General features: G+C 41.2%; 1 protein-coding gene across 4 annotated transcripts in view; it reads left to right on the top strand.

The window, feature by feature from the left end:
• The first annotated feature begins 645 nt into the window (after window positions 1–645).
• The window catches only part of CMTR1 (cap methyltransferase 1), a 67842-nt gene continuing 48116 nt past the window's right edge, over window positions 646–20371 (top strand). For 3 of the 4 annotated variants that reach the window (XR_009222008.1, XM_058554452.1, XM_058554450.1), the window contains exons 1-2: window positions 646–784; window positions 2729–2897. Coding sequence is in view for 3 of the 4 variants with exons in the window: in XM_058554452.1 (XP_058410435.1) it covers window positions 2750–2897 (148 nt within the window). In the remaining variant the exon portion in view is untranslated. The remainder of the gene's footprint in view (window positions 785–2728; window positions 2898–20371) is intronic. The other variant, XM_058554451.1, reaches the window with a different exon arrangement.

The following is a 20371-nucleotide window of genomic DNA, read 5'->3' as shown; positions in this document are numbered from 1 at the left end:
TTTCTGGTTGGACCAACAGGATGAATGGTGGTGCCATTCATTGGAAAAAGCAGGCTTAGGGGAGAACGTAAGGTCAGATTTGAATTTATGGGTATCAAGTGACTGAGTGAGGATGTTCAGCAGACTTTTGGCCATATTGGCCTGAAAATGGGAAGAGAGTTTTGGGATGGGAAGCCATCTGTGTCCATATGGTAAGATGCCATAGGCAGCATTCTTTCTTTCCTCCCAACTTGTTCAACATCTGCTGAGGATGTGCTATATGCTGGATGTTGCGGATACAGCAGGCAACAAGAAGACTGGGTTTCTGCCCTCAACCAGTTTACCGTTTAGTCTCTAAACTTGTTCTTTATCTGTAAAATGAAGATAATAATGAAATTAAATGAGATGAGGTTATGTGACAGCACCTGGCCCCCTTCAATTTTTATATTTGTTTCTCTTCCCCAGAGCCGGAAGAGAAGACACTCGGTTACGTTTGCTTTTGTATCCGTTCCCGGTTGGCTCTTCTGCGCAGGCTCCCTGGTCCACCCGGGGGCGGGGCGAACCAGCAGCCAAGCGGTCTTCCCCGGGGCCACGACCCGGCCGGGAGGAGGAAGCAGCCTACGCTGTGACGTAATCAAGCTGCGCGGCCCGCAGGGCGGGACAGGAGCGCGACAGCGCGGCCGGCGGAGCGGGGCTGGTTGTGGGGAAACGAAACTGAGGGAAGAGGTGGCGGCTCTGGCGGCGGCAGCGGCGGCCTGACCCACCCCCGTCTCCGCTCCCTGGCAGCTCGCCCTCCCCCCTCAGCGTGAGTGCCGGCGCGCGGCCCGGGGGGAGCGAGCGGGCGGGTGCGCGGGCTCGGCATCCTTCTCCCCTCCGCCGCCGCCTCGGCCCCCCAGCGGCGGTTGTGACCCTCGCCGCCCCTTCTCTCCCCCTCCTCCGTTCCATCCTCCCCCACCCCGCCCCCACGCCTCCAGCTCCCTGCAGCCCGGGCTGCCGCTGACATCCGTCTCTGCGCACATACTCACACCCTCACGTTATCTTCAGATGAAAAGCCTGGCCCGGGGAGGTGGCAGCTCGGCTCTTCCCTCTGTGGATAGGGGTGGCAGTGCGAAACCGAGGCCCAGGGAGAGAAGGCCGGAGACGGGACTTGCACCCCTTCCTGGGGGAACGGCAGGTGGAACTAGGCCTTCTGCCTTCCACTTAGAAGTTCCCTGCGAGAGCACATTCTTCTGGCCTGTTAGGTCGCTTGAGCTGGGCAGTGGTTAGCTGTGCGGCCTTCCCCGCTCGAACCTCAGTTTTTTCCAGTGGAAAATGAGGGGGTTGTATGAGATAATTTGGAAGGCCCAAACCTAAGGTGGTTTGGGGAGGACATCACTATCTCCTGCCTTTCACACAGCTGTTTCCTCTCCTTTTCTTACACCCACCCCAATACAGTCCACGTTCAGTTTCCCATGCTTCCAGTCTCCCCCGTAGTTGCTAAGAATCAGAGGGCCCTTTTTGCTTTTGTTATGAGCCTTATTGGGGGGGATTTAAGACTGTGGTTTAAAGTGCAGTGTGGCTCAGCCTGGTCTTGCTTTCTGTTTGTTCAGTGTCTCCCCTTCTTCCTACTTCCCCAGGATACCCCAGCCTGTGCCTAGTTAGAGGCTGCCTCTTTCGGAAGTATGAGATTATGTATTGGGTTGACTGGCTCATCCTTGAACTGTAAAGTAGAGAAACATGTGACTCAGGGTTTTGTGAGGTTGAGGGATCAGATATCTTTGGATTTCATTGCTCTGTTGCTGCTGTGACCCATGTTGTAAGCCTGTTCTTGTGCCCCTGCACCTCTCCTTCCTCAAGGGATGGCAGCCCAGCTGGTCACCCACCTGTTTGCTCCTGTGTTTTGAGTCCTCTCTCTCTCCTGAGTCCTCGTAGAGCCAGTCAGTTATGTGTAAACCCACACTGGATTCATGACTACTTGTGCTTGCTCTTTAGCTTGAACACTCCTTAAGATTTCAGGGTCTCATAGTCACTTTATTCCATCTCATTTTTTCCCCTCATGCTTACCTTTCATGTACCTACTCATGGTGCCTGTTTCCATTCTTTTTTGTGGAGGTGGGTTCCTGTTCTTAAAATTATTGTTTTTGTACCTAAGTCCTATGATATGGCTACCTCCAGTCCCAGTGACTTTCCCACTCTTCAGTTTCCTCAGTCCTAAGTCAATCACAGCTTCCATTTCTTTCTCTGGTTAAAAACTTTCCCAATTCTTTCATGTTTTCAATTTCCTGAAGTAAACCAAAAACCAGTATTTGTATTATATTATGTAATCTCTTCATTATCCTGGTAAAATAATAATGGTGATGGAACAGTCATTCTGGGATGGTCCCTTTACCTTGGAAATATTGGTTGATGTTCATTTAGGTTTCATAATTAATTTCCAGTGTACATTGTTGTCATGCTTGGCCAGTACAGTGTTGCATCAAAAGTATAGAATAACAAGTACCCAAGGCCTTTTTTCCCCTGTGGCTTGTGGAGTTGATCCATGGCTTTTTGGTATCTGATACCAGTGGCCCCAGAGGCCTTTGGGTCTGTGAGCACTACATTTTCCAGTAAAACTAACAGCTATTATTGAAAACCAGAGCTTGGCTAGCATCTTTCCTGGATCTCATTCTGAGGAAGAGGCTATTCAAGTGCTGGCACCAGAAGCTGTTTGGAGTTGCCAAATCCCATCCCATTGATGATTTATGCTTTAGAGTCCCTGTTCTGATCCTAGGGCAGCTGACTGTCTGGATTTATGGTTACAGTAACAATGAAGAGGAGAAATGATCCAGAATGCACTGCCCCTATCAAGAAACAGAAGAAAAGAGTTGCAGAGCTTGCCCTGAACCTCAGCTCTACGTCTGATGATGAACCTCCCTCCTCTGTCAATCATGCAGCAAAAGGTATACTTGCCGGTGTGGTCTGAGGCCACTGGCTGGCCCTCTGGTTATTTGAATTCCTGGTGCCTGAATTGGGCAGAATGCAGTACACTGCCCTTTGAGGAAATAAAGCCAATTCTACAGAGGGATGTTGGCTGTAGACTCTCTTCCCTGTTGCCATTCTCCTACTACGAATGGGGAACTTGTTTTAAATAAAAAATTGGAATTTTTACGAAAGTACCTTGGTACTGTTGTGAGTGCTTCAATAGGTGGCACTGTTTTGCTGCCTCAAGCCACTTAGAAATAGTGGTGAGCACTGAGTGCCCTGTGCTCTTAATAGCTGTTAATGATCCTGGGGCTCTTTCACAGGGGATGGACTCTTGGCCACAGTGTTCGGGCCTAATTCCCCTCAGGTTTTTGCATTTTTGTCTTCTCAATTCCCTCAGCAGTTGTGATCACAAACACCCAAATGAATTGGAGCATCCTTGTGTTCACTGTTTACATTAAGCTCAAAGGATTTCACTGATCTGGTTGAGTAAAACTAGCATTTTACTTTGCCTGTTTTTTAGGGTTATGGATATTCACAGTTTCCATAGACGCTTTCAGTGAGAAAATTGTAAAGTGTCTAGGAGCTTGCCTCAGATAGCAAGCAATTAGAAGTAGCTCCGTTTGCATTTGCCTTGACTTGCCAGCTGTATTAATTTCCTAGGGCAGCTGTAACAAATTACCACAAGCTGAGTGGCTTAAAACAACAGAAATTTATTTTCCCTGTTCTGGAGGCTAGATGTCTGTAATCAAGGTGTCAGCAGGGCCATGCTCCCCCCTCCTGCTCTTGGGAAGTATCCTTCGTTGCCTCTTTGAGCTTCTGGTGGTTGCTGGTGGTCCTCGGTGTTCCTTGCCTTATAGCAGCATAATTCTAGTCTGTGCCTCTGTCTTCCTTCTCGGTCTGTGTTCAAATTTCCCTCTTCTTATAAGGACATCAGTTGTTGGATTAGGGCCCACCCTAATCTAGTATGACCTTAATTTGATTACATCTGCAAAGACGTATTCCAGATGTCATGTTCCCAGGTGCTGGGTGGACATGACCTTTTGGGGCACACTGTTCAACCCAGTACACCAGCAGTTTTGCATTTCAGATCCTCTGCTGCATCACTGGTAAATTGGAATGAAATTTGGTAACAGATTGGTGATGGAAAGAGTGTGAAGCATCCTTTGAGGGTGGAAAATACAGTTTATTTTCACAAGTGGTACGCTAATTGAAGGGCAGTTACTCATCAGCTGTACCAAGAAGCTGGTCCGGAGAGAAGAAGCTTGATAGGCAGTACAGCTAGTGAAGCATTTGGTGCGGCTGTGGTCCCAGCTGGATAAGAGACTCTCTTATAACCTTTTTTTGGAGATATGTATGCCTTTAAAATTGTCATGGTGGGTTCCAGAGTAGGTGAGAGAGGGTATATGTAATTGGGGTTACTAAGTGAGAAGGCAAAAAAATTTTGGGTGCATTGGTTCTGGGGACTGTTGAGGAAAGGGAGTTTTGCTTCTCACCTGGGATTTGAGCAGTATTGGGAGAGATGGCCTGCAAGTGAAAAAGGGAGAGCATGTGTGGGGGAATAAGTGATACTCAGGTGGTGGAGGTAGCTAGCTTTAAGCGGATCTTGGGGGACATTGCTCTCAAGTAACATCTCTTTGAAGTAAGGAGAGGACAACTCCCAGGTAGAGGTATATGGTTAAGGATCTTTCAAGGGAACCAGTCTAATTTAAATTTCAAGCTTTTAAAAATATGACTGTGATTGGAGATTATCCCCTCCCCCCACAAACTCCCTTTAATTGTACCAAATAGCTTTCACCTTTTCTGGAAGTAGCACCATATGACTCAGTCAGGATTGACTGTTGCTGGTGTGTGTACAGAATAGAAATCTAGAGGTGGCCAGTACCTTGTATGTGTCTGGCAATAGGCCATTTGGTCCCTTTCGTTTGCAGAAAGTGAGGTAGGAGGCAGAGGCAAACAAACATTGCTAAATTTCCCTGGAACGGCTTATTTTAGCAAGGAGCAGCTCCATATTGACACAGAAACTCTGAGGGCTAGAGTCTGGTGTCTTTATCGGTAAGATTGCTCTGTGGCCCTCCCCTCCCAATCTCATACTTGGCACTGAGTAAATGCTCAGTAAATATTTACTGAATAGAATGGATAGAAGGCAACAAAAGTATCTTTTCCAAGAAGCTTAAAATGCTTCACCTCTTGCATTTTGCCTATCCCTCCATCTCTGCAGAAGGTCATTTCGTTAAGTATTTAGCATTTATATCAACTCTGTTCTGTGTTGACTCCTCTTAGACGTCCCCTGGACAGTGTGCCCTGGTAGTTTACTGTTTGACCAGAGACTACATATCCTCTGAGATCTATATGCAGCTTTCCTATTCAAGTCATTGCACTTAAGCAGGTGTATTTCCTTTTGCTCCAACCACTTCTACCTGGGCATACTGTTGAACAAATGATTGAAAAATGCTCTTTAGGGAGTACAAGTAGAAAAACAAAAAAACGGTAGTTACTATTTCTGTCTAGGCCTTTTTTGTGTTTCCTCTGCTAGATCAATGTGATGACTCATTAATAGATCTATTTAGTTTAATCAGTTTGTTTATTTTACATTATTGACAAGGTAGCTGCTTTGCCAGGTCAGAGACTGACATCTGACCAGAGTACGGAAGAAATGGGATGTAGTTGTCATGGTCACTGTGGCATCATGTGTTCTTTTGAGTATTTTAAGAGGAGTTTGAAGGCATTTTCAAGCCTAAATAATAAACTCTTGGAAATTTGCTATTAAATAACAACCTTTTTAAGTAAGGAGAGGCAGATGGAGGTCGTTTTGTTCTTTTTGGTTGTTTCCCATAGGGAAACTGTGGTCTACACGCCAGACAATTTCCTTTTCTTCTTAGCTGTGCATCCAGTGTGGGCTCTTGCCCCTCCCAGAGGGTGTTGCTTTGGAGGTTGCCGGGCTGCTTCCCCTCCACCAGGTTTAATTCTTCCCTAAATAGGCTCTTTTCCCTGAAACACCGTTGCTTTCCTGTCAGCCCAGATTCATGACCTTAATCAAAAACTTCCTTTATCGGTATCTGTTTAAATTGCTCTAACGAGTTACCATTTGTCTGGCATGAAGGAAAAATTGAGTCTTTAAACAGGAATGAGTGTATTCCACAGCAGTTGTTAGGCAGGATGTGATGTTTATTAAAATCCATAATTTATTCTTCTGTATCTGTGTGCTGCTCACCTTGGCCATTAGTGGTTGGAGCTGCCCCTCCCTGTGTGTTGTCACTGTCATTTTTAATCTTGGCATGTTTGCCCTACTGTTCTGTTGCCATGTGAAAAATTTTGCCAGTGTCTGGGAAACCTCTGATTCTTTTATGAAGTGAACATTTCTTCTTGAAAATGATTTCTGTCAGGTAGAGAATAAATCTTAAATAAAAACTCTAATGTTTTGGGCTTTCTGATAGGTTTTAGAAGGGAAGCTCCTGGGGAGGTAAATGGGAATGCCACCTAGCTTTGGCAACTTCTTTATGAAACTAATGATTTTAATAGACTGACCTTATTACTTCTGTTAATTTATATCCTCATTACAAGATTGTGTGCTCAATGTTTGTTAAATTCTTATCAATCTTGGGAGGCTAAACCTCCCGTTTAGTTCCTGCTGCGGCCACAACAGTTATCTCCCTTTCATCTAAAAAGAGTGGCCCCGGAGGCCCAGGGGTAAAAATAAGTAGTAGTGGCTATGGCAGTCTGTGGACATCAGGACTAATCTAGGGAACTTTGTCTTAAATCATGTCAGGCCAGGAATTGGCTTCAAATGCCACATGAAATAGAGAAATAAGGCTTATTGGCTTATCCAACACACTTCTCAATATCACAAAGAAATGTTAGTAGGATGTATTTTAGCTTTCATCAGCCTCACTCTCAGAACCTAGACAGGACAGCTGTACACTAGGTAACACCTAGGGAAGAGGAATGGAGGGAAAGATCTTTGTGCCAGAGTCTGGTGCTGGAATTTTGCACCAGAGTCACCACTGATTTGCCTAATGAGCCTTCTAGCCAAATTTGGTTCTCCCTGTCATTTTGGTCCAAAAATGTTATAAAGACAAAACAAAAGATCTCTCTCTGAGATCTGAGGGTGGCAGGAACCTGTGTGCCCAGGATTATATTCATATCATTGTACTCAAGCAAACCTAACAGCCTGATACCTCCATAAAGCTGGACCAAGGGCACACTCTCCTTTGAGAAGGATACCAGGTTTTACTAATCTTTGCATGGATAGACCTATGAATCTCCACATAGCTGGTGAAAGGAATAATAACTGATTTAGCATTGTAGCTTCTGCTTAGTTAGGACCATGGATCCTGGGCTGCCCAGAAGGAAACATTAGGGCCATGCTCTGGTTGCTGCATGCGTTCCTGGTACCACCTCTTTCTACAGAAAGCTGTACAGGTTGAAGGCATGGAAGCAACTGAGTGAAGAGAATCCATACCTTTGGAAGCACATTTCTTTAGCATGTCGGCACTCTGTTGCAGAGTGCATCTCTCCTCCGCATTGGAGATAATAGATTAGAGGCCCAGGCTTAGGCTTGAGCCACTCAGGAGGTCTTTCCCCTCAGAGCTGTCGTCTGAAGATTTCTCTGGAAAGGAGCCAAATTCTTTGCAAGGCTTGGAATGGTACTTTATTTCTTTATCCTGATTTTCAAACTAATATATTATCCTTTCTCATACAGAATATTCGGAAAAGTGCAAAACAGAAAATAAATATCACCTCACCTTTCCGTTTCCATGGTTACTCATTGTTAATGTTGTGGGTCTCTCCTGAGTGGTACTCTCTAGTGCTCTGTGACGTGTGCTGCTTGGTCCATGTAAATGAGTCAGCTCCTTATTGAGGAAATTGGATAGCCACCTTAAGAGGAAAGGGCAGATTTTGATGCCTCTCATATAGGGATATTCTTTTTTTTTTTTTTTTTTATCGCGGTCACATTGGTTTATAACATTGTATACATTTCAGGTGTACATCATTATACTTCTATTTCTGCATAGATTACATCATGTTCACCACCCAGATACTATTTACAGTCCATAACCACATGCATGTGCCTAATCATCCATTTTGCCCTCCTCCCTCCCCCCTCCCCCCTCCCCCTCTGGTAACCAGTCCAATCTCGGTCTCTATATGTTTGTTGTTGTTTTTATTGTCTACTTATGGGTGAGATCCTACGGTACTTGACCTTCTCTCTCTGAGTTATTTCGCTTAGCATAATACCCTCAGTGTCCATCCATGTTGTCACAAATGGCTAGATTTCATCGTTTCTTATGGCTGAGTAGTATTCTATTGTGTATATACACCACATTATCCATTCGTCCCTCGATGGGCACTTAGGTTGCTTCCAAGTCTTGGCTATTGTGGATAACGCTGCAGTGAACAGAGGGGTGCGTGTATCTTTACGCATTGGTGTTTTCATGTTCTTTGGCTAAATACCCAGCAGTGGAATAGTGGGATCATATGGTAGTTCTATCCTTAATTTTTTGAGAAATCTCCATACTGTTTTCCATAGTGGTTGCACCAGTTTGCACTCCCACCAGCAGTTTTTGAGAGTTCCCTTCTCTCCACACGCTTTCCAACACTTGTTGTTTCCTGTCTTGTTAATATAGCCGTTCTGATGGGCGTGAGGTGATATCTCCTTGTAGTTTTGATTTGCATTTCCCTGATAGTTAATGATGTTGAACATCTTTTCACGTGCCTGTTGGCCATCTCATACGGGGATATTCTCTACTAAAATCCCTCCTTGCTAACTGCTGAGGAGTCAGAATTTTGGTTTTAAGTTTATTCTAATTTTTTTGCACATGTTCACCTTCCTTTTCTTTCTTTTGCAAAACGTTATATCCTTAAAAATGCATATTTGTCTTAGCTGTTAGATTTTTAAGCTCTCTGAGGGTAGGATTGTTACTTTTGGATAGTACCCTATTGTATATAGCATAGACCTTTTATAGAACAGGTCCTGAACCCAAGTTGTCGTCTCATCTATTAAACAATATCAGTGTTTTGTTCTCTGAGAGATGACAGATGTCCTATTTCAGCCTACGGGGTGGGGAAGGTGCTAACTAATAGTTCAAGGAGGGCCCAGTCCTCTATTTGGATATGTAGTCCATCCTCATGCTTAAACTTTTTGTTGTTGTTCAACCTTTTTTTTGTTTTTTTGTGAGGAAGATCAGCCCTGAGCTAACATCCATGCCAATCCTCCTCTCTTTGCTGAGGAAGACTGGCCCTGAGCTAACATCCATGCTGATCTTCCTCCACTTTATGTGGGACGCCACCACAGCATGGCCTGACAAGTGGTGTGTCGGTGCGCACCCGGGATCCGAACCCTGGCTGCCAGCAGTGGAGCGTGCACACTTAACCACTACGCCACGGGGCCAGCCCCTCAACCTTTTTTAAAAAAAATTTTTAGACTTCATTTTTTTTTTTTTTGAGGAAGATTAGCCCTGAGCTAACATCTGTTACCAATTGTCCTCTTTTTTTTTTGCTGAAGAAGATTGATCCTGGGCTAATATCCGTGCCCATCTTCCTCTACTTTACATGGAACACTGCCACAGCATGGCTTGATAAGTGGTGCGTAGGTCCGCCCCCCAGATCCGAACCTGCGAACCCTGGGCCGCTGCAGTGGGGTGTGCCAACTTAACTGCTGTGCCACCAGGCCGGCTCCTAGACTTCATTTTTTTAGAGCAGTTTAAGGTTCATAGCAAAATTGAGAGGCAAGTACGAAGGTATTTTCTATACACCCTGCCCCCACACATGCATAGCCCTCACCAGAGTAGTACATTTATTACAATTGATGAACCTACAGTGACACATCATTATTATCCTGAGTCCCTAGATTACATTGTGGTTCACTTTTGGTGTTGTACACTCTATGGGTTTGGACAAATGTATGACATCTATCCTTATACTTTTTTTTTTTTTAATTGAGGTCATATTGGTTTATAACATTGTAGGATGTCAGGTATACATTATAATATATCAGTTTCTGTATAGACTGCATTGTGCTCACCACCAATAGTCTAGGGGCACTTGTGTGCCCCTTTACCCTTTTTGCCCACCCCCCAACTCCCTTCCCCTCTGGTAAGGACTAATCTGTTCTCTTTGTCCATATGTTTATCTTCCACAGGCATTTCTGTTTCTCTGTCTGGCTTATTTTGCTTAACATAATACCCTCAAGGTCCATTCGTGTTTTTGCAAATGGAATGAGTTTGTCTTTTTTTATGGCTGAGTAGTATTCTCTTGTATACATGTACCACATCTTTATCCGTTCATCAGTCGATGGGCACTTGGGTGGCTTCCACATCTTGGCTATAGTGAATAATGCTGCAGTGAACATAGAGGTGCACAGATCTCTTTGTATTGTTGATTTCATGTTCTTTGGATAAATACCCAGTAGTGGGATAGCTGGATCATATGGTATTTCTATTTTTAATTTTTTGAGAAATCTCCATACTGTCTTCCATAGTGGCTGCACCAGTTTGCATTCCCATCAGCAGTGTATGAGGGGGTTCCCTTTTCTCCACATCTTCTCCAACACTTGTTTCTCGTCTTGTTAATTATAGCCATTCTGACTAGTGTGATTGTAGTTTTGATTTGTATTTCCCTAATAATTAGTGATGTTGAACATCTTTTCATGTGCCTGTTGGCCATCTGTATATCTTCTTTGGAAAAATGTCTGTTCATATCCTCTGCCCATTTTTGATCAGGTTGTTTGTCTTTTTGTTGTTGAGTTGTAGGAGTTCTTTATATATTTTGGAAATTAACCCCTTGTCAGATACATGATTTGCAAATATTTTCTCCCAGTTGGTGGGTTGTGTTTTTGTTTTGTTCATGATTTCCTTTGCCTTGCAGAAGCTTTTTAGTCTAATGTAGTCCCATTTGTTTATTTTTTCTTTTGTTTCCCTTGCCTGAGTAGACATGGTATTTGAAAAGATACTGCTAAGACCCATGTCAAAGAGTGTTCTGCCTATATTTTCTTTAGGAGTTTTATGGATTTGGGTCTTACATTCAAGTCTTTAATCCATTTTGAGTTAATTTTTGTGTGGTGTAAGATAATGGTCTACTTTCATTCTTTTGCATGTGGCTGTCCAGTTTTCCCAACACCATTTATTGAAGAGACTTTCCTTTCTCCATTGTATGTTCTTGGCTCCTTTGTTGAAGATTAGATGTGTGGTTTTATTTCTGGGCTTTCAGTTCTGTTCCATTGATTTGTGTGTCTGTTTTTGTACTAGTACCATGCTGTTTTGATTACTGTGACTTGGTAGTATATTTAAAGTCAGGGATTGTGATACCTCCAGCTTTGTTCGTTTTTCTCAAGATTGCTTTAGCTATTTGAGGTCTTTGGTTCTTCCATATAAATTTTAGGATTCTTTGTTCTATTTCCGTGAAGAATGCCATTGGAATTCTGATTGGGATTGCATTGAATCTGTAGATGGCTTTAGGTAATACGGACATTTTAACTCTGTTTATTCTTCCAATCCATGAGCATGGAATATCTTTCCTTTTCTTCATGTCTTCTTCCATTTCTTTCAATAATATCTTATAGTTTCAGTATATAGATCTTTCACCTCCTTGGTTAAATTTATTCCTAGATATTTTATTCTTTTTGTTACAATTGTAAATGGGATTGTATTATTGACTTCTCTTTCTGCTAGTTCATTATTAGTGTATAGAAATGCAACTGATTTTTGTAAGTTGATTTTATACCCTGCAACTTTGCTGTGGTTGTTGATTATTTCTAATAGCTTTCTGGTGGATTCTTTAGGGTTTTCTATATACAGAGTCATGTCATTCCCAAACAGAGTTTTATTTATTCCTTTCCAATGTGGATCCCTTTTATTTCTTTTTCTTGCCTAATTGCTCTGGCTGGAACCTCCAGCACTATGTTAAATAGGAGCGGTAAGAATGGGCACCCTTGTCTTGTTCCTGTTTTCAGAGGGATGGCTTTCAGTTTTTCACCATTGAGTATGATGTTGGCTGTGGGTTTGTCATATATGGCCTATATCATGTTAAGGTGCTTCCCTTCTATACCCGTTTTATTGCGAGTTTTTATCGTAAATGGATGTTGGATCTTGTCAAATGCTTTCTCTGCAACTATTGAGATGATCATGTGATTTTTATTCATCATTTTGTTAATGTGGTGTGTCACATTGATTGATTCGCGGATGTTGATCCATCCCAGCGGGCCTGCTATAAATCCTACGTGATTGTGGTGTATGATCCTTTTAATGTATTGATGTATTCAGTTTGCCAATATTTTGTTGAAGATTTTTGCATCTATGTTCATCAACAGTATTGGCCTGTAATTTTCCTTCTTTGTGTTGTCCTTGTCTGGTTTTGATATCAGGGTGATGTTGGCCTCATAGAATGAGTTAGGAGGCGTTACATCTTCAGTCTTTTGGAATAGTTTGCAAAAGATAGGTATTAAATCTTCTTTGAATATTTGGTAGAATTCTCTAGAGAAGCCATGTGGTCCTGGACTTTTGTTTTTTTGGGAGGTTTTTGATTACTGTTGCAGTCTCTTGTGAGTGATCTATTCAGATTTTCTGTTTCTTCTTGATTCAGTTTTGGGAGGTTGTATGAGTCTAAGAATTTATCCATTTGTTCTAGGTTGTCCAATTTTTTGGCATACAGTTTTTCATAGTATTCTCTTATAATCCTTTGTGTTTCTGTGGTGTCCATTGTAATTTCTCCTCTTTCATTTCTGATTTTATTTATTTGAGTCTTCTCTTTTTTTCTTAGTCTGGCTAAAGGTTTGTCAATTTTGTTTATCTTCTCAAAGAAGCAGCTCTTAGTTTCATTGATCCTTTCTATTGTTTTTTTAGTCTCTATTTCATTTATTTCTGCTCTGATTTTTATTATTTCCCTCCTTCTGCTGACTTTGGGCTTTGTTCTTCTTTTTCTAGTTCTATGAGGTGTATTTTAAGATTACTTATTTGAGATTTTTCTTCTTTGTTGAAGTAGGCTTGTATTGCTATAAATTTCCCTTTTAGCACCGCCTTTGCTGCATCCCATAAGAGTTGGTATGTTGTGCTTTCATTTTCATCTGTCTCCATGTATTTTTTGATTTTTCATTTGATTTCTTCATTGATCCAGCGGTTGTTCAGTAACACGTTGTTTAGTCTCCACATATTTGTGACTTTCCCGGCCTTTTTCTTGTATTTGATTACTAGTTTCATGGTATTGTGGTCAGAAAAGATGCTTGATGTGATTTCAGTCTTTTTAAATTTATTGACGCTTGCTTTGTTTCCTAACGTGTAGTCTTTCTTTGAGAATGTCCTTTGTGCACGTGACAAGAATGTGTATTCTGCTGTTTTGGATGGAATGTTCTATATATCTCTATTAAGTCCATTTGGTTTGGTATTTCATTTAAGGCCACTGTTTCCTTGTTGATTTTCTGTCTGGATGATCTATCCATTGATGTCAGTGGGGTGTTGAGGTCCCCTACTATTATTGTGTTGCTGTCAGTTTCTCCCTTTTGGTCTGTTGATAGTTGCTTTATATATTTTGGTGCTCCTGTGTTAGGTGCATATATATTCATAAATGTTATGTCCTCTTGGTGGAATGTCCCTTTTATCATTGTATACTGCCCCTCTTTGTCTCTCATTGTCTTTTTTATCCTGAAGTCTGCTTTGTCTGATATAAGTATGGCAACACCTGCTTTCTTTGCTTGCTATTTCCTTGGAGTATCATTTTCCATCCCTTCACTCTGAGCCTGTGTTTGTCTTTATAGCTAAGATGTGTTTCCTGGGGCCGGCTCCGTGGCTTGGTGGTTAAGTGCGTGCGCTGTGTTGCTGGCGGCCCGGGTTCGGATCCCGGGCGCGCACCGACGCACCGCTTCTCCGGCCATGCTGGGGCCACGTCCCACATGCAGCAACTAGAAGAATGTGCAGCTATGACATACAACTATCTACTGGGGCTTCGGGGGAAAAAATAAATAAATAAAGTTAAAAAAAAAAAAAAAAAGATGTGTTTCCTGGAGGCAGCATATTGTTGGGTCTTGTTTTTTAATCCATCTAGCCACTCTGTGTCTTTTGATTGGAGAATTCTACCCATTTACATTTAGAGTGATTATTGAAATATGAGGGCTTAATACTACCATTTTATCTCTTGTTTTCTGGTGGTTCTGTATTTCCATTGTTTCTCTTGTATTTCTGACTGGCATTTCAGTTTGGTGGTTTTCTGTGATCATTTCCTCAGTTTTATCCTTATTTATGATTTGTGGCTTTGCACTGATTTTTTGTTTTGTGGTTACCATGAGGTTTGTATAAAAGATCTCATAGATGAGATAGCCCATTTTCTGATAGCCTCTTATCTTCATTAGCCTAAGCAGATTCCTTCCCTTTCCTCTTCCTTTTCTGAGTTATTGTTGTCATAAATTGTTCTTTTCTGTGTTGTGAGTTTGTGACTAAATTGAAGTGTTTATAGTTATTTTTGATGCTTTCTGTCCCGTTGTCTTTTATGTTATAATTAAGTGTTTACTAACCTATTCTGATATAGAACTATAATTTTCTGATTCTGTCTATTTATCTCCTTGCTCAAGGTTTTGTAAACCTTTGCTTTTTAGTTTCAGATGGAAGGACTCCTTTCAATGTTTCTTGTAAGGCAGGCCTAGTGGTGATGAACTCCCTCAGCTTTTGTTTACCTGGGAAAGCATTTATTTCTCCATTGTAACTGAAGGATAGTTTCACTGGATAGAGTAATCTTGGCTGATAGTTTTCGTCTTTCAGTATTTTGACTATAAGTTCCATTCTGTCCTAGCCTGTAAGGTTGCAGTGGTTTCCATCTGCTTAAAGCCTGATAGAAATTCCTTTGTAAGTCATTATCTTCTGCCTTGCTGCCCTTAATATTTTTTCTTTGTCATTGGCCTTTGACAGTTTTGATGTTATATGCCTTGAAGAAGGTCTTTTTTATTTATTTATTTATGTCTTAATAGTTTAAAACATTGTGAAATTTTGATTGTACATTTTTGTTTGTCGATCACCATATACATGTCTCCCTTCAACCCTTGTGCCCACCCCCTACCCCCATTGCCCCTGGTAACCACAATACAGTTTTCTCTGTCCATGTGTTGGTTTATATTCCACATATGAGTGAGATCATACAGTGTTTGTCTCTCTCTTTCTGGCTTATTTCACTTAACATAATACTCTCCAGGTCCATCCATGTTGTTGTAAATGGGACGATTTTGTCTTTTTTTATGGCTGAGTAGTATTCCATTGTGTGTGTGTGTGTGTGTGTGTGTGTGTGTGTGTGTGTGTGTGTATGTATGTATATATACACCACATCTTCTTGATCCAGTCATCAGTTGAGGGACACTTGGGTTGCTTCCACTTCTTGGCTATAGTGAATAATGCTGCAATGAACATAGGGGTGCATAAGCCTCTTTGGATTGTTGATTTCAGGTTCGTTGGATAGATTCCCAGTAGTGGGATAGCTGGATCATAGGGATTTCTATTTTAAAATTTTGAGGAATCTCCATACCATTTTCCATAGAGGCTGCACAAGTTTGCATTCCCACCAGCTGTGTATGAGGGTTCCTGTTGCTCTACATCCTCTCCAACATTTGTTGTTTTTTGTCTTGGTGATCATAGCCATTCTGACGGGCGTGAGGTGATATCTTAATGTTGTTTTGATTTGCATTTCCATGATGATTAGTGATGTTGAACATCTTTTCATGTGCCTATTGGCCATCTGTATATCTTCTTTGGAGAAGCGTCTGTTCATTTCCTCTGCCCATTTTTTGACTGGGCTGTTTGTTTGTTGTTCAGTTGTGTGAGTTCTTTATATATTATGGGGATTAACCCCTTGTCAGATAGATGTTTTGCAAATATTTTCTCCCAGCTGGTGGGTTATCTATTCATTTTGATTCTGGTTTCATTTGTCTTGTAGAAGCTCTTTAATCTGATAAAGTCCCACTTGCTTATTTTTTCTTTAGTTTCCCTAGTCTGAGTAGGCGTGGAATCTGAAAAGATTCCTTCATGACCAATGTCAAATAGTGTGTTGCCTGTATTTTCTTCTATGAGTTTTATAGTTTCAGGTCTCACCTTCAGGTCTTTGATCCATTTTAAGTTAATTTTTGTGAATGGCCATAGCAGATGGTCCACTTTCATTCTTTTGCAAGTGGCTGTCCAGTTTTCCCAACACCATTTATTGAAGAGACTTTCCTTTTCTCCATTGCATGTTCTTAGCTCCTTTGTCAAAAATCAGCTGTCCTGATATGTATTTATTTCTGGGCTTTCCATTCTGTTCCATTGATCTCTGTGCCTGTTTTTTGTACCAGTGCCATGCTGTTTTCATTACTGTTGCTTTGTAGTATGTTTTGAAGTCAGGGATTGTGATGCCTACAGCTTTGTTCTTTTTTCTTAGGATTGCTTTAGATATTCGGGGTCTTTTGTTGCCGCATATGAATTTTAGTATTCTTTTTTCTATTTCCGTGAAGAATGTCATTAGGATTCTGATAGGGATTGCATTGAATCTGTAGATTGCTTTAGGTAATACGGACATTTTAACTCAACTGTTAATTCTTCCACTCCATGTGCATGGGATGTCTTTCCATTTCTTTATGTCGTCATCGATTTCTTTCAGTAATGTCTTGTAGTTTTCATTGTATATGTTTTTCACCTCCTTGGTAAGATTTATTCCTAGATATTTTATTCTTTTTGATGCAATCGGAAATGGTATTATCTTTTTGAGCTCTCTGTCTGTTAGTTTGTTATTAGCATACAGAAATGCAACTGATTTTTGTAGATTGATTTTGTACCCTGCGACTTTACTGTAGTTGTTGATTATTTCTAATAGTTTTCCAGTGGATTCTTCAGGGTTTTCTATGTATAAAATCATGTCGTCTGCAAATAGTGGGAGTTTCACTTCTTCGTTGTCTATGTGGATTCCTTTTATTCCTTTTTCTTGCCTAATTGCTCTGGCCAAAACCTCCAGTACTATGTTGAATAAGAGTGGCGAGACTGGGCAGCCTTGTCTCATTCCTGTTCTCAGAGGAATGGCTTTCAGCCTTTCCCTGTTGAGTATGATGTTGGCTGTGGGTTTGTCATAAATAGCCTTTATTATGTTGAGGTACTTTCCTTCTATACCCATTTTGTTGAGAGTTTTTATCATAAATGGATGTTGGATCTTGTCAAATGTCTTCTCTGCATCTATTGAGATGACCATGTGGTTTTTATTCTTCATTTTGTTGATGTGGTGTATCACATTGATTGATTTGCAGATGTTGAACCATCCCTGTGTCCTTGGTATAAATCCCACTTGATCACAGTGTATGATCTTTTTAATGTATTGCTGTATTCGGTTTGCCAATATTTTGTTGAGGGTTTTTGCATCTGTGTTCATCAGCGATATTGGCCTGTAATTTTCCTTCTTTGTATTGTCTTTGTCTGGCTTTGGTATCAGAGTAATGTTGGCCTCATAGAATGAGTTAGGAAGTGTTCCATCTTCCTCTATTTTTTGGAATAGTTTGAGAAAGATGGGTATTAAATCTTCTTTGAATGTTTGGTAAAATTCACCAGAGAAGCCATCTGGTCCTGGACTTTTATTTTTGGGGAGGTTTTTGATTACTATTTCAATCTCTTTACTTGTGATTGGTCTATTCAGATTCTCTATTTCTTCTTGGTTCAGTTTTGGGAGGTTGTATGAGTCTAAGAATTTATCCGTTTCTTCTAGATTGTCCAATTTGTTGGCATATAGTTTCTCATAGTATTCTCTTATAATCCTTTGTATTTCCGTGGTATCCATTGTAATTTCTCCTCTTTCATTTCTAAGTTTGTTTATTTGAGCCTTTTCTCTTTTTTTCTTAGTAAGTCTGGGTAAGAGTTTCTCAATTTTGTTTATCTTCTCAAAGAACCATCTCTTTGTTTCATTAATCCTTTCTGTTGTTTTTTGGTCTCAATTTCATTTGTTTCTGCTCTGATTTTTATTATTTCTCTCCTTTTGCTGACTTTGGGCTTTGTTTGTTCTTCTTTTTCTAGTTCTGTTAGGTGTAATTTAAGGTTGCTTATTTGGGCTTTTTCTTGGTTGTTAAGGTGGGCTTGCATCACTATGAGTTTCCCTCTCAGGACCGCTTTTGCTGCATCTCATATGAGTTGGTATGGCATATTTTCATTTGTTTCCAGATATATTTTGATTTCTCCTTTAATTTCATCAGTGATCCATTGGTTGTTCAGTAGCATATTGTTTAATCTGCACATCTTTGTAACTTGCCCATTTTTTTTCTCATAGTTGATTTCCAGTTTCATAGTATTATGGTCTGAAAAGATGCTTGTTATGATTTCAGTCTTCTTAAATTTATTGAGGCTTGCTTTGTTTCCCAACATATGGTCTATCCTTGAGAATGTTCCATGCGTGCTTGAGAAGAATATGTAGTCAGCTGTTTTTGGATGGAGTGCTCTGTATATGTCTCCTAGGCCCATCTTGTCCAGTTTTTTGTTTAAGTCCACTGTTTCTTTATTGACTTTTTGTCTGGATGATCTATCCATTGATGTAAGTGGGGTATTAAGATCCTCTACTATTATTGTGTTGTTGTTAATATCTCCTTTTAGGTTTGTTAATGGTTGCTTTATGTACTTTGGTGCTCCTATGTTGGGTGCATATATATTTATAATTGATATGTCTTCTTGGTGGAGTGTCCCTTTTATCATTGTATATTGCCCTTCTTTGTCTCTCTTAACCTGTTTTATCTCGAAGTCTACTTTGTCTGATATGAGAATGGCAACACCTGCTTTCTTTTGTTTGCCATTAACTTGGAGTGTTGTCTTCCATCCTTTCACTCTGAGCCTGTGTTTGTCTTTAGAGCTGAGATGTGTTTCCTGGAGGCAGCATATTGTTGGGTCTTGCTTTTTAATCCATCCTGCCACTTTGTATTTTTTGATTGAAGAGTTCAGTCCATTTACATTTAGAGTAATTATTGATATATGAGGGCTTAATGTTGCTGTTTTGTATTTTCTGGTTCTTTTGCATTTCCTTTGTTTCTTGTCCCTTCTGTTTCAGACTGCCAGTTCAGTTGGGTTCTTTTTTCTTGTGACTCTTCTAGTTTTCTCTTTATTTATCATATGTGGTTTTGTTTTGATCATTTGTTTAGTGGTTACCTTGAGGTTTGTATAAAAAAAATCTTGTGTATTAGATAGTCCATTAACTGATGGCCTCTTATTTCGAAGAAGGTCTTTTTGCATTGATGTAATTAGGAGTTCTGTTGGCTTTGTGTACTTGTAAGTCCAGTTCCTTCCCCAGGTTTCGGAAATTCTCAGCCATTATTTCTTTGTACAAGCTCTCTGCTCCTTTCTCCCTCCCTTCTCCCTCTGAAATACCTATAATCCTTATGTTGCTTTTCCCAATTGAGTCAGATATTTCTCAAAGAATTTCTTCATTTTTTTAAAATCTTAATTCTCTCTTCTCCTCCACCTGAGGCATTTCTGTATTTCTTTCCTTTAAATCACTAATTCTGTCCTCCATAATGTCAGCTCTATTTTTTATGGTTTCTAGATTATTTTTTATCTTATTAATTGTGTTCTTCATATCCAGAATTTGTTTGTTGTTTTTTAGAGTTTCAGTCTCTTTGGTGAAGTATTCCTTCTGTTCATTAATTTTATTCCTGAGCTCATTGAACTGTATTTCTGAGTTTTCTTGTAACTCATTGAGTTTCTTTATGATAACTATTTTGAATTCTGTCATTTAGATTGTAAATTTCTGTCACTTCCAGATTGGTTTCTAGAGGCTTGTAATTTTCCTTCTGCTCTGATGTGTTAATGTAGTTCTTCATGGTGTTTGACGAATTGATCCTTTGTCGGCGCATTTGTGGTAATACTGGGTCACAGATTCTACCTGCCACTGCTGGGGTTGGCAAGAGCTGTATTTTCTGATCCTGCCCCCTCTGCTGGAAGTCGTGCTGGTAGGGCTTCTCCCCATTTGTGCACTGGCTGTGGCCGCTTGGCGCATCACACATGCGTGCGCAGGTGGGGGCCTCTGTGCTCCACCCGTGGGTCGCTCTGGTTTGGGACCACTGCATTCAGCAGGGGACCAGCCAAGCTAGTGCTCTCAGCAGGAGGAGAGGGGCACTTGCTTTTGTGCATGGGCCGGCTCTGTGCTGGTCGGCAGCTGAGCTGAGCTACTGCGCTTGGTGGGTGATCCTTTGTGGGGGCTGAGCCACGCCACTCAATGGGGAGCGTTCCCATGGGCGGGGCTGCCACGGCACAGTGGGTGCTCCTGTGGGCTGGGCTACAACTCTGAAAGCATTTGTGTGGGCCAGGCTGCTCCCACCTCCTCTTACAGTTGCACCAGCTGCTGTGTGAAGACCTGTGACCTAGATTGTTGCTGCCAGGGAGGAGGAGTGGTGTGCTCATCTAGTTCCACTGCCTCCCAGGGATCCATTCCACTTACCTTCAGATGCATGGCTGTGTGGATCTCTCAGACATCCAGTTGTGCTGTGTAG

The sequence above is a fragment of the Diceros bicornis genome, chromosome 14, assembly GCF_020826845.1.
Source record: "Diceros bicornis minor isolate mBicDic1 chromosome 14, mDicBic1.mat.cur, whole genome shotgun sequence".
NCBI classification, from domain to species: domain Eukaryota; kingdom Metazoa; phylum Chordata; class Mammalia; order Perissodactyla; family Rhinocerotidae; genus Diceros; species Diceros bicornis.
Note: the sequence above shows the minus strand (reverse complement) of the source record. Positions and strands in the feature narration are given on the sequence as shown.